The 12,708-nt window shown below is 48.2% G+C and overlaps 1 protein-coding gene across 1 annotated transcript in view; it reads right to left on the bottom strand.

Annotated features, from left to right (window-relative positions):
• Ccdc180 (coiled-coil domain containing 180) overlaps positions 1 to 12,708 on the bottom strand; it is a 61,756-nt gene that overhangs the window by 11,418 nt on the left and 37,630 nt on the right. Inside the window, exons 26-31 of the mRNA XM_021161543.1 lie at positions 11,486 to 11,605; positions 9,839 to 10,011; positions 9,544 to 9,596; positions 9,357 to 9,432; positions 6,949 to 7,026; positions 314 to 380 (exon numbers count right to left, since the gene is read on the bottom strand). Of these exons, the coding sequence (XP_021017202.1) occupies positions 314 to 380; positions 6,949 to 7,026; positions 9,357 to 9,432; positions 9,544 to 9,596; positions 9,839 to 10,011; positions 11,486 to 11,605 (567 nt within the window). The remainder of the gene's footprint in view (positions 1 to 313; positions 381 to 6,948; positions 7,027 to 9,356; positions 9,433 to 9,543; positions 9,597 to 9,838; positions 10,012 to 11,485; positions 11,606 to 12,708) is intronic.

The following is a 12,708-nucleotide window of genomic DNA, read 5'->3' as shown; positions in this document are numbered from 1 at the left end:
TTTCTGAGTTCAAGGCCAGCCTGGTCTACAAAGTGAGTTCCAGGACAGCCAGGGCTACGCAGAGAAACCCTGTCTTCAAAAACCAAAATAAATAAATAAATAGATAAATAAATAAATAGACAAACAAACAAACAAACCAAGAGGATAAAAAGTTAAAAACAAAACAAAAATAACAAATCAAACAGACAACAGGTTCAAGGTCCTGAACTGGAATCGTAGAGTGGCCTGCTCAACAGACTGCATGGGGGTGGGGGTGGAGAGGGCTGGAGGGGGCTTCCAGGGTAGGCCAGGGCCTGAGGGCAGTGGCTCTCACCTCCACCACGACCATCAGGTGCTCGTTGCTCTCCCACAGGAGATTCAGGATGATGCCTTTAAAATCCCTGCAACACCAACAAGGCAGATCTGTGAGTCACCTCTTCCGGATGCACGGAGGTAGACAAAACCAAGCAACAGAGTATGTGAAGTGTTCAGTTCTAACCCAGTCACTCATCATAACTATGGAATACTGCCCTTTGAACAGCACAATCCTCATTTATCGTTTGTTCCTTTTCTTCCTCATCCTAACTCTGACTGATTCTGATACTCAGCTCCTCTGACGCACCCTGATCAGCGGTTTGGGGATTGATTGGTTTGACTGGCTGATTAATCTCTCTGTCTCTTCTAGCAGACTGTAAAATCTACCAAGGACTTAAGACACTGATTGGGAGACTATAAGACAGACATATGTCTGGTCCCGGAGTTTCCTGCATGAGGTCAGAATGTGTGGATGACTACAAAAATGAAACTTAACCTTAACTAATCAGAAATAGCTAGTGGACCTCTAACTAGGGATTTTGCACAATAGCTAATCAAACATTTCCTTCTTGCTTCTGTAAAGATGAACACGTTTCCCCTATGTGCCTGCTCCATGGAGCTCTCGACCACACACAGTCCACAGTCCCCACTTATGAGTGCCTATCTGCACCAATCAACTTGGTGGGAGCATCTTAGTGTGCCCAAGTTCTAACCCTGGATATAGAGTGTCGTTGAATATGCTTGGCCCAGGAGCAGCACTATTAGGAGGTGTGGCCTTGTTGGAGGAAGTGTGTCACTGGGGGTGGAGGGCTGGCTTTGAGGGACATTCCTCCTGGCTGCCTGGGAGCCAGTCTTCTTCTGTTTGCCTTCAGATGAAGATGTAGAACTCTCAGCTCCTCCTGCATCATGCCTGCCTGGATGCTGCCATGTTCCTGCCTTGATGATAATGGACTGAACCTCTGAACCTGTAAGCCAGCCCCAATTAAATGTTGTCCTTATAAGAGTTGCCTTGGTCATGGTGTCTGTTCACAGAAGTAAAACACTAAGACAGGAGTGATATTCATCAGAGGCCCTGGTGGCCCCTGCACTGGTTGGTCCCCTGTACTCATTGAGAAAAGAACAAACTGGTTATGATAGACCATACCTATAACTCCAGCAGGAGGCAAAGACAGGAGTATGAGACTACAAGGTCAAGGTCAGCTGTGGCTACCTTTGGGTTCCAGGCCAGCTTGAACTACTGAAATCTTGTCTAAAAACAATAACAATTGAGAGAGAGAGAGAGAGAGAGAGAGAGAGAGAGAGAGAGAGAGAGATTGATTGTGAACAGTAAGCCAAAGCTAGAGAGAGGGCTCCCAGATAAAAGTGATCGCAGAGCAAGCCTGAGACCTGATCCCATGATCCTACGATCCCATGTGGGAAACAAAAAGCCAGATGAAATGCCAGGCTATAACCCCAGCATTCCTATCATAAGATGGGAGGCAGAAGCTGGAGAAGCACCCTAAAGTTGTGATGGGACACAGCAGAAACAAGAAGAGAGACCCTGCCTAAGAAGGCAGGAAAGAACCAACTCCTGAAAGTTGTTCTCTGACTTACACACACACACACACACACACACACACTCAGTGGCACACGCGGTGGCATACACGGGCCCACATTCACATCCACTCTCTAGTACTACTAATAAAAGTAAACGAAAAGTTTACCAATAGGAAGCCAACGAGGAAGACATCCTGTGGGGGAACTGTACTGGATAGCTTTACATTGATTTGACTCCAGCTAAAGTCATCTGAGAGGACGGAACCTCAACGAAGAAAATGCCTCCTTCCCTGTGGCATGGCTGCAGGCATGGCTGTGCCGGCTCCCCAGCCCCTCAGACACTTTATCTCGCTCAGCTTTCACCCTGCGGTGTGCTAGGCCTGGTGGGCTCTTACCCACGGATTTAGAGCTTCCCTCAATGACAGAGAAGAATGGGCAGAAAGACAACAGAGCTGCAAGTTTCCAGAGATGTTGGAGAAGCATGTTTCCCTACCACATCTGATTAGATTTTTAAAAGACTTGTTTTTATGTCTAGTATTTACATTTTACATGTCTATATGTAGGCCTACGGATAGGTTCGTGCAATTTGTGCAGTGCCTTCTGAGTCCAGAAGAGGGGATGAGATCTCCCAAGGCTAGCATTTCAGAGAGTTGTTGGGGGGGCGGGGCATTTTCTTAATTAGTGATTGATGGGGGAGGGCCTAGCCCATTGTGGGTGGTGCCATCCCTGGGCTGGCGGTCCTGGGTTCTATAAGAAGGCAGGTTGAGCAAGCCATGGGGAACAAGCCAGTAAACAGCACCCTTCATGGCCTCTGCATCAGCTCCTGCCTTCAGGTTCCTGCCCTGTTTAAGTTTCTGCCCTTACCGCTTTTGATGATGAAACTGTGAGTGAGTTAACTCTTTCCTCCCCAAGCTGATTTTAGTCATGGTATTTTAACACAGTAGTAGTAACACAAAGACAGGCGCCTCCCTTGATCACTCTTAAGTGGCCACCAGGCCCATGGCTCACACATCAGGGACTTAAAAGCAAATTTCTACTGACTGTGAAGATTCCCACTCCATGAGGTCAACTCACAGATGAGATGAGGAAACAATGTCTTCGGGTTGCAAGGGGTCGTGGGACACTTAACATTTCATGCTGATTCTGACAAGTCTCAGAGAGTGCTACCCATACGCAGCACTGATCACCAGATCCGAGCATCCATGTACCTGGGTCAGTGGTCTTTCATTCCAAAAGTTGGTCATTATACTTTTAAAAGATGCAACTATATTGAAATGAGGGGAAAGTCAGACACAATTAGCTTCGTGTGGATTGCATGTAGTCTGTTTGCTTATCAAACTCTTACTGCCCCCTGGACTGGGCTATGGACTTAAATGGTTGTGGAACATAATTAAATATAGATGCACCACGGTTTACAATCCTTTGGTTTTTGGAATTTCAGGGGTTTCTATTTCTGCTTTTAATCGGCACAAAAAGCATTGGATAGCTGAGCAGGGGTATAACGGAGTGGCAGAGAGTTTGTTTAGCACATGTGAGGTCCTCAGGCCATCAAATTTCTACAAAATCAGTAATCAAGTATTGCTTGTTTTGTTGTTGTTGTTGTTGTTGTTTGGGGGGTTTTGGTTTGGTTTGGTTTTTTTGTTTGTTTGTTTGTTTGGTTGGTTGGTTGGTTGGTTGGTTGGTTGGTTGGTTTTTTTCCCCCTTTTTGCCCATTAGGCAACTCATTTTGCCAGTCTAACAGAATCTTACCCTTAGGAGACATCCCTGCTTGAGAATGACAGAATGGTCCACCAATCAACTTCCCTCAGGAACTTTTACATACTTCTCAAAGGCTGAGGAAGGCCTCCCAACATTCTAGTTTCCCAGGGCAGCTCCCAAGGGAGGTCTGCCAGAGATGGATAGAGAGATCTCTCTCAGAACCCCAAACAACCAAACAACTGGCAAGGATGACCCCGAGTAACGTTCAGAGAGATGATTCCACCCATCCTGGTCAGCAGAGACTGGTTCTAGGTTTGTGGATGAACCGTAAAAAGGGTGGCATCAAGGCCACACTCTGTCAGGAGCTGGCTCTGGGTCCCTTGTAGCATCACATGGTCTTGGACCTGATGGTACGTGCCCTGATGGTCCATGGTCTGACTTCCCCACTTTTTAGATCATGTCCATCCACCTCTGCTTTACCCTGTCCCCACGACAGTGACTGAATCTGGTCTGAGGCTGTGAACTGTCTCTCCAGCTGAAGGAGGGTGTGGCTCTTTGCTTCAACGCATGTAAGGTATTTGTCCTTGTGGCCTAATACGCACTCTCCCAGGCCCTCTTCTGCTTAGAACATCAGCCGGGCATTAAAGTACCCAGGTTCAGTCAGTCCACCGTGCTTTCTTGCTTAGAGTGTGCATTTCTGTCTCCTGTAGGGCTCCTCTTGCTTCAGAACAGTAGTTCCAAGCCACTGGTTACACAATGCGAGCTGCATGGAATCTCATCTGTTCAGAGTTTTTCCTTTGTGGTGGAGGATGAGCTCTTTGGGAGAAAGCTGTGCAGATGTGCAGTGTGGCTTGCTTTGATGGCTCCCATTAGCCTCTGCTGATGGCTTTCTGGGATCTCTAGAAGGGTGATGGTTGATGACCCCCACCCTCAGCACGGGACTTCTGCTTTCCCTTTCTAGGCTGGCTGCTTCCCTGCAGCCCTTGGGTTAGTTGGTCAGTTTCAAGTGAAGCTTGTCTCCTGCCATTTCTAGGTGCCCCAGTGAAGCTGAACATCTACCTTGTGTGTTTATGTCTAACACTGTTTCTTCTTTTTGCTGTAATTATTTTTTTAAACTCAAGGGCAATTTTATTAGAATTTAAAAGGAAACATAGGTGAAAATCCTGGCAGCCACCAAGAGATGAAAAAAAATCACCCCATTAAGTCAGGCATAGAACTGTCTGGCTGTGGGGTACGAGATGGGCGTTAGTGGTTAAGAGCATTTGCTCTTCCAGAGGACCTGGAACTGTTTGATTCACAGTACCCTCATGGTGGCTTACAACCACCTGTTGCAGGGATCTGACACCCTCTTCTGGCCTCAACAGGCACCTGCATGCACATAGTGCAGACATACATCCAGGCAAACACACACATAAAATAAAAACAAACGTAGTGCATGTGTTGGAAACCCAGTCCCCAAGGCCACGCAGCTGAGAAGCACTGAGGTCCCAGAGGCTCCACCCTCAGGGAGTATGGGTCCTGATGAAAAGACATGTTCAGTTCCTTCCTCCTTCTCCCTCTTTCTCTGCCCTCCTATATTCTCCTGTTCCTCTCATTCCCAAATGGGATAATGTATCCTTCTCTTTTTTAGAGACAGGGTCATGCTATGCAGTCTAGGCTGTGGTTTTCATGTGTTGACTCCTGGGCTCTAGGATTATAGGCAAGAACTACTCTACCCCTGGTTTGATGCTGGTAATTCTGCCCTGAACTTCACAGCCTTCACAACTGTAAGAAACAAATCTCTGATGTTCCTATTGTGCAGCCTTAGACATTCCGTTATAGTAGCAAAATAAGATTAAGACAGAGTCAGGGGCAGTGTGTGGTCACCAAGAAAGTCAAATGCTGCAAGTCCGTTTGTATGATATTCTCCAACTGACAGAGTTACAAGGGGAAAAAAATCAAGCAAATTCTTAATTGCTCTGTGTCGGGTGCTGAAGGAAGGGAATGGTAAGAGGGAGTTGTTTGCTCAGGGGCTGTGGGGTGTGGAATGGTTCTGTATCTTGACCGTGGTGGGAGTCCACCTCCGTATGGGATTAAAATGACATGGAACTAGAGTGAAGAGTCAGGAGTGCAGTGACGGTACATCACATGCACACGATGAGGGCACATCGAGCTGCCAAGCCAAGGTCTCTCCTGAGTTACCTGGTAGGTTAGATAAACATCCTTCCTCACACAGTTCCCCAGCTCTAGAGGTAAGACTTTCCTGGGGTCAAAGGTCAACGAGAAGCTGTTTCTAAGGGTCCCTCAGCGAGAGAATGGGGCTCCACTCTAGAACTTGGTGTCCTCTGAGGGCTTCTGATTTCTTCAACTTGAGATTCTCCTGGTTTGCTTGAAAAGAAGCTCTGCTAAGAAAACTGGCTTTTGTTTTGATCACTAAAGTGCTGATGCAGTAAAAGAGGAAGGTAGTAGAGGCAGAAAGGTGTAAAACAAAACCAGAAACAAGATAAACAAGCAACACCTTCAAACCTTCAAAAGGATCTCGGCACCGAGACGTTCTGAGCTTGGAAAATGTAAACCTCTAGGTGAAAATGTCTCTCAACAAACACATGGGTTAGGCTGAGACAAACTGACCCTGATGTGCAAGCTTATCTTTCCTGCTTCTCCACTGTCCTCACAGAAGGAAAGACTTCTCACAGAGAGAAAGGACTCCTACAAAGGGAAAGGCTTCCCCTAGAAGAAAAGGATGCCTGGGGGGGGGGGNGGGTTCCACAGCGTTGGGGATTGGTTCTAATGCTTTGAGTCCATTGGGAATCTTCGTGTCCAAGCACTAAAGGTCCTTGTCCTTAATTGTTTTATGATTGATCAATAAGGAATTGATGGCTAATTGGCTGGCCAATGGCTGAGCAAAGAGAGCCAGGACAGGATGCCTACAGTGATGCGGGCTAGGACACAGAAGGGGAGGAGAAAGAGAAATCGCCACGAAGTGGTGGGATGCGGATGCGGATGGACATAGGAGCTGCAGGAGATAAGTCCAACCAGCCATGTGAGAGATTTCGGGTAGGTGACCACTGGCCACTTCCCCAATTGGGCCTAGGGTAGCAGGTGGAGGATTAGAAGTGCCCAGTCATTGAGCTAGGCAGCATATTAAAAATAAGCTTGTGTGTGTGTGTGTGTGTGTGTGTGTGTGTGTGTGTGTGTGTGTGTGTGTGTGTGTGTGTGTGTGTGTGTGACTTTCATTCATGGATCCAAAGGTTCGCTGGGAGGGAGGCTGGAAGTACAACCTGCCAGGAGCATAAAGTAGTATAGCTAAAAACTCACCACTACAAGACAGGGGGAAAGGGTGCCACAGGGGGAAAGGTTCCACAGGGGGAAAGGGTGCCACAGGGGAAAAGGTTCCACAGGGGGAAAGGTTCCACAGGGGGAAACTGTGCCCCTACTTACTCAGCCTGGGAAGTAGGCTTTTCCCCAAGCACCTGGTACTTTTTGTCGACTCTGATGTACTTGGGATGTCGTGTCATGCTGTGGGACAGAAGGAGGTCAGTAATTTGTACAAGGTGTTGGGGTTCTGTACCCCCTGAACCCTGCCTGGGATGCCTGGGACGCTGAGCTGCCTGTCGGGTAGGATGACTGGATTTTACAACAGCCCTTCAGGATGCTTTCTCACTCTCAACTCCTCTGAAAATTACAGTGACTTCGGGTTTATTACTAAGTCACAGTCAAGGTTAGGTGGAAAGCAAGAGGTAGGGGTGGTCAGCCCCAGAAGTTTGCAGCCTCCTGTCTCCATCTGAAGACTAAAGCAAAGCCATCATGGTCAATAGACAAGTATAGGACACTTCTAGTTAAATGTGAACTCATATACACTAATATATATATATATATATATATATATATATATATATATATATATATATTACTGGGACTACTGATGCTGGTTAGCTGGAGCTAAGAAATTAGTGGTGATTAAGAAGAGACCAGCATCGTTGAGGTGACATCTTCTGGGAAGTGTTTTCTGAAAGCACAAAGAGGCTGTGTTCCAGAGATAGCCAAGGTTGTACTCCTGCTGCAGCAGGACTTGGTAATGTGTAAGGGTCACCCAGGTGGTACTGGTTTTGAAGGCATGAAGGGGTCACACACTGTGGCTCGGCACTGTGAGAGGCCATGGNAGGCCATTGGTGAAGGTGCAGCCTCAGTTGCAATTGATAGCCCAGGACTGAAGGGGTCATGCAGTGTTTTGGAGATGCCAGTACCATGAGATGACTACCAAGAGCCGCAGCAGCAGTGGAGTGCAGGCATCTGGAGCCTAGTGGACGATGCNTGTGCTACAAAGGGCATGGCTGGAGAAGTGACCCAAGCCCTTGGAGGAGCCCAGAAGATCATGAGTTGGATCCCAGACATTGGATGGTTGGAGATTGATTTTTGCTTTTGATTGTGACTGTGCCCTGATATTTTCCCTCTTGAAGGAAGAAACTATTTTGGTGGAGCCCACAGTTAAGAGACTTTTAATTGTAAAAAGACTTTGGATTTTAAAAGAGATAGATATTTTAAAGAGATTGAAATTTTAAGAATATGTAAAGACTGTGGGATGTTTAAAGTTATTTAGACCTTATTTATTTATCCATATTTATACCTTTTTGGTTAGTCTAAATAGTTAAGCATTGACCTTCAATTAGATTGAGCCTGGGCCCTTCTTTTATCTGACAGCACTAGATTGTCATAGTGATATAGCTATTGCTCTATGGTTGAACCTCTGAGAGAGCAGACGTAGAAAGAAGAGCTGACTGGATCACCTGTCACAAAACAGAACTCTTGATTAGCAACCTGGAGTGCTGTGCCCAGAGTACCTGCCACCTGCCTAGGACAAACAGCCTGAAGCCAACCTGCTGCCAGCTGGACATGCAGGCAGTCAGTGTCGGACTGCAGTCTCCTGATGGTCCAGGAATGAAAAGATGGGCTCCAAATGGCCTGGGTTTGGTTAATGAATGCCAGACAGCTTGCCAAATTTATGTTGACATTTCCAACTTAGGACCGTGAACAATGCCCGGCTTCCACGGACCAGCTTATAGCTTGAGGTGCCATACCTCTGACCGAGAACATTCAGGGCCTTCCCTGAGTTCTGCCAGAGCCTTCCTACTCCCCTCCCCGCCTTTGAGCTTGCCACTCGCTGCCATCTACAGCTGTGAACCAATGGCCTTTGCTCCTTTCATTTGGCTGTTCTTCCTTTCCCTTCGGGGTTCAAGAGACCTCGTCCTGGTTAAAGCAAAATGCGGTCTCCTTTCATTTCTCCCAGCCAGGAATTCTCCCATGTTATCTAGAGCTTAGCAAAGGGCCAGAGTTGCTCAGGCATGTGCTGTTTGCTCTCCCTACAATATGCTGGTTAGAGCTCGTGGCCAGAGACGCTCAGGTTTGATGACCTCTTCAAAGCTTAGCAGGTGACCACAGGCTGGGACCCCCTGTCCTGGACCTCCTGTGTCTGTGAAGTTGCTCCAGGAAACCCACCTGCTCCTATACTCAGTCTGTCTCTCTTTCTAATGCTGTTCAGCCTGCCGGGAGATTGAAGGGTGGGGATCTACCTGCCATCCCAATGACAGCCACCCAGAGACTTCTCCAGGTATCAACTGTGGAGAAGTCTGTGAACTGTGGGAGCTGTGATCCACCCCGGAGGGTGAACTCAAGCCTGAATAAAACCGCTGTCAGTAGTGCCCATCCCACCTCCATCCCACACAGCTTCTGAGTCATGAGTGCAAGTTCAGGAGTCAGAGCGAAAGACAGGCCACCTAGCTTCTGTCTGGGGACAAGTGGGCCCAGGGTGGGTCTAGGAAGGGAAATTTAGAGTGGCCTTGAATCCTTACCTCCCTGCTGAGGTGACACTGGCGCTGGCCAAGGCCTTCTTTAAGGCCTTCTCTGCCCGGTACCTTCTCTTCAAGGCTTTGGGTGACAAGTATCCGGGTCAAGAACAGAGACGAGATGATGACGGGCTACAGCTGCCACCAACTTCCCTGCTGCTACTTTCCCCGAGACCCACTGGCCTGTGTTTACCTGTTTGGGAGCGATCCTTGTCACACGGGCATGTTGATTTTGCCTGAGAAATTCTGAAACCAGAGGACAGGACTTGAAATTTTCCATGGCGACCATGCCAACAAGAGCCCAGGCCAAGCCCCGGAGAACAAACTTGGTTCTCAGTACCACATGTGTAAGTCTCACCATGAGCTCCAGAGTTTGGGTGAGCAACTGAGGGAAGCCCCTGGACTGAGATAACAGTCTCTTGGTACCTCAGTGAATAAAGCCCCAGAGATAGCCCCCGCTTGTTCAGGGCCACTGTGTTGGCACTCACTGAAGGATCCTTCTGACCACGTCCACAGCAGGGTCTTCAATCATGGGCCTCCCCATGCGGGTTGGTTGGGCAAAGGACTCGGGGGTGACAAGGCCCACCTTGACGTCATCCTCAAGGGCCTCCACACTCATATGCATGTCACTCTCCACCTCAGTGTCAGCCAGGATGGTGTCCTGCAGCCCAGAGAGGAAAGCTGAGCGCAGGAGCCATGTACAAGGGAGGCGGCAGGTACTGCCCACCACCATCTTGTCCAGTTATGGCTGGAGGCCAGCTGCCTGACTTCATGGTAAAGCTCATTTTCTCTATAAAGTGATTATGCTCCGACTTCACTCGGGAAATCAACTGATCATTCAAGTCACGCACTCTTGCCTTTAGAAAGGGCTTTCCCGAGTGCCTGCTCTCCACAAGGCTCTGCCTGAGGCCTGGGGACATGGGTGGAGAGGCTGCCTAGGGTCCCTGATCTCTCGAAGCTTGCAGTCTAGGTTAGAAAGACAGACATTCAATGTGTACACACACACACACACACACACACACACACACACACACACACACATACACACTCATGATGTATGGTCAGAAATAGGATTAGTCCTATGAAGGCAAAGTTCCCATCTCCTGTGAGCATGAAGTGAGACTGACAAGAGTCAGCCACAGAGATGTCCAACTGGTTGGCGTCTTGACTACATGGGATGAGGGGACAAGTGAAGACAAGGGTTCGAGTGACCAACTGCCTGTGAGAAAGGGTAGTGACGATGTCCACACAGTAATTAATCTGACTGTGCCATTATTTATTCTGAGCCTCATCTCCAGTCAGGCCTTGGAAAGGGCATGGGCTTGGGACCCCTGGGGTCTCTCTATTGCCATAGGCAGTGGAGGGGTAGCTGGGAGCTAACCCAGCTACCCAGGCAGGAAAGCCTACCCATGGAAGGAAGAGCAGCCAAAATGTGACAGTGGGAGCTGAGGCCAAGGCCAGCCTACTCATAAAACAATTGGCTCTTGAATTCCCTGAGAGTGAAGCCTGATGTGGACGTGGAGAAAGAAGCAGGCCATGCAGCCTCTGCCCCAGGCGATAGCCCATTAACCAGAGACCTTACCTCATGGTCTATGGACTCATGGGGAAGTAGGAGACACTCCAAGGTCGGAAAGGAATGAAGGGGGATTGATGACAGACCCCAGGCTGCTTATGTGGCTGGCTGAAGGGTTTGGATCTGACACTGAAGTTCAGGAGAATGACAAAGTAATTTGGGCCTTTGCTGTAGTTTGGGAAATGGGTGTCAAGCATGGGAGGAAGACTTGGTAGGTAGATGGAAAGACATTGGGGTCTTGTGGCGATGGTGGATGGGACTGCTCATGGTGCATAGGAAGCCAGAGGCTGAGGTGGGCGGGCTTGACTGAGACCACGTGCACAGGCTAACTTGAGAGCCTTGGTAGAGGGGAGTGGCGTCAAGGATGTGAGGACTTTCCTAAGAGACAAGTGCATGGAGCTGGCCCCTAGGGTCCTTCCATGTCACCCCCGAAGTGGGGGTTTGATGAAGCCTGGGAGCCTTTTCTCCCTTTATGCTGTACTAGATCTCGTGTGGTCTCCTGGGAGCATACAGCTTGTCTACCCTTCCCCACCCCCAACCCCCATCTCTTTGTGTTCCTTACCGTAAAGACCTCCTGAGTGATAGACACCATATCCAGGCTGCAGTTGAGGTACTTAATCCTCTGGCTCAGTTTTTCTTTCCAGGATCGGACAAAGGCAAGGAGATCGTCTGTGGTCACCATCTAGTGAGAGCACAGAGGGAGGAAGCCTCAGGAACCATGCAAAATCACCACAAGTACAGGGACAGGGGCTTACTCAGGAAGGACAACTCTTGGTTCTTTCAAGCTCTCTCTCTTACAGAAAACGGTCCTGGAGGAGGGGAGGGGCTGGCACCGGCTGTTTCTTTTGGGCAGATGTCCTGAGGTGGCAGATCCTTCATGGATGGGGAGTTCTTTTCTTGGTCTTATAGGTTCAGTTATAGGCAAGTGACTCAAACCTGCTTGGCCCAGCATCCTCATCTATAAGATGGGGATATGGAACACCCTGTATTTCCACGAGCATTAAAATTCTATGTCCAGAAGGATGTATTTGGTCCAGTTGGCAAGGGAGCGGAGAGCTGTGCAGGAGGGCTGACTGTCTGTCTCTATGGCAATATCTCACAGGCATTCCCCTTAGCAGCACTCTACAGATTCAGGCATGCGCCCTCAACCATCTTTATCCTCACTGAGTATCTAAGACATTATTACCATTGTCTCCTAATCATTGTTCTGCAGACTAGAAATGAGGTTTTCTGAGTGAGTCTCCTGACATCCCCTCAACACAAAAGAACTGGTGGAGCTTGGAAGGACAAGATATGAGTCTAAAATGTTGCTACTCAGACAGTTAGGGCTTGCCTAACTAGCCTACTGATGGTCCTAGCAGGACAGTTAGTTTGCCCCTTGAACCCGGGAAAGGGAGACTAGGGAAATGACAGAGAAGACATAGGAACCCTTTGTCTGCACATCTGCTCTTCAGAGTGATGACCCAATGGTCTGTAGGAAACTATGTGAGAGCACACAATGCGACCTAGAGTGTCTCTGTCTCCAGAGGGACATTTATTCTGCACATGATGCTCTGTGGAAACTTTCTTCAAAAAATGTGTGTCATATTGTACAAAAATTTGCAAATGATGACTAAAAATAGAAAGAAAGAAGGAAAGAAAGAAAGAAAGAAAGAAAGAAAGAAAGAGAGAAAGAGAGAGAGAGAGGAAGGATGGAAGGAAGGAAGGAAGGAAGGAAGGAAGGAAGGAAGGAAGAAAGAAAGAAAGAAAGAAAGAAAGAAAGAAAGAAAGAAAGAAAGAAAGAAA

Source organism: Mus caroli, chromosome 4 (assembly GCF_900094665.2).
Source record: "Mus caroli chromosome 4, CAROLI_EIJ_v1.1, whole genome shotgun sequence".
Classification (NCBI taxonomy): Eukaryota; Metazoa; Chordata; class Mammalia; order Rodentia; family Muridae; genus Mus; species Mus caroli.
The sequence above is the reverse complement of the archived record's forward strand: the minus strand, read 5'-3'. Positions and strand labels throughout refer to the sequence as shown.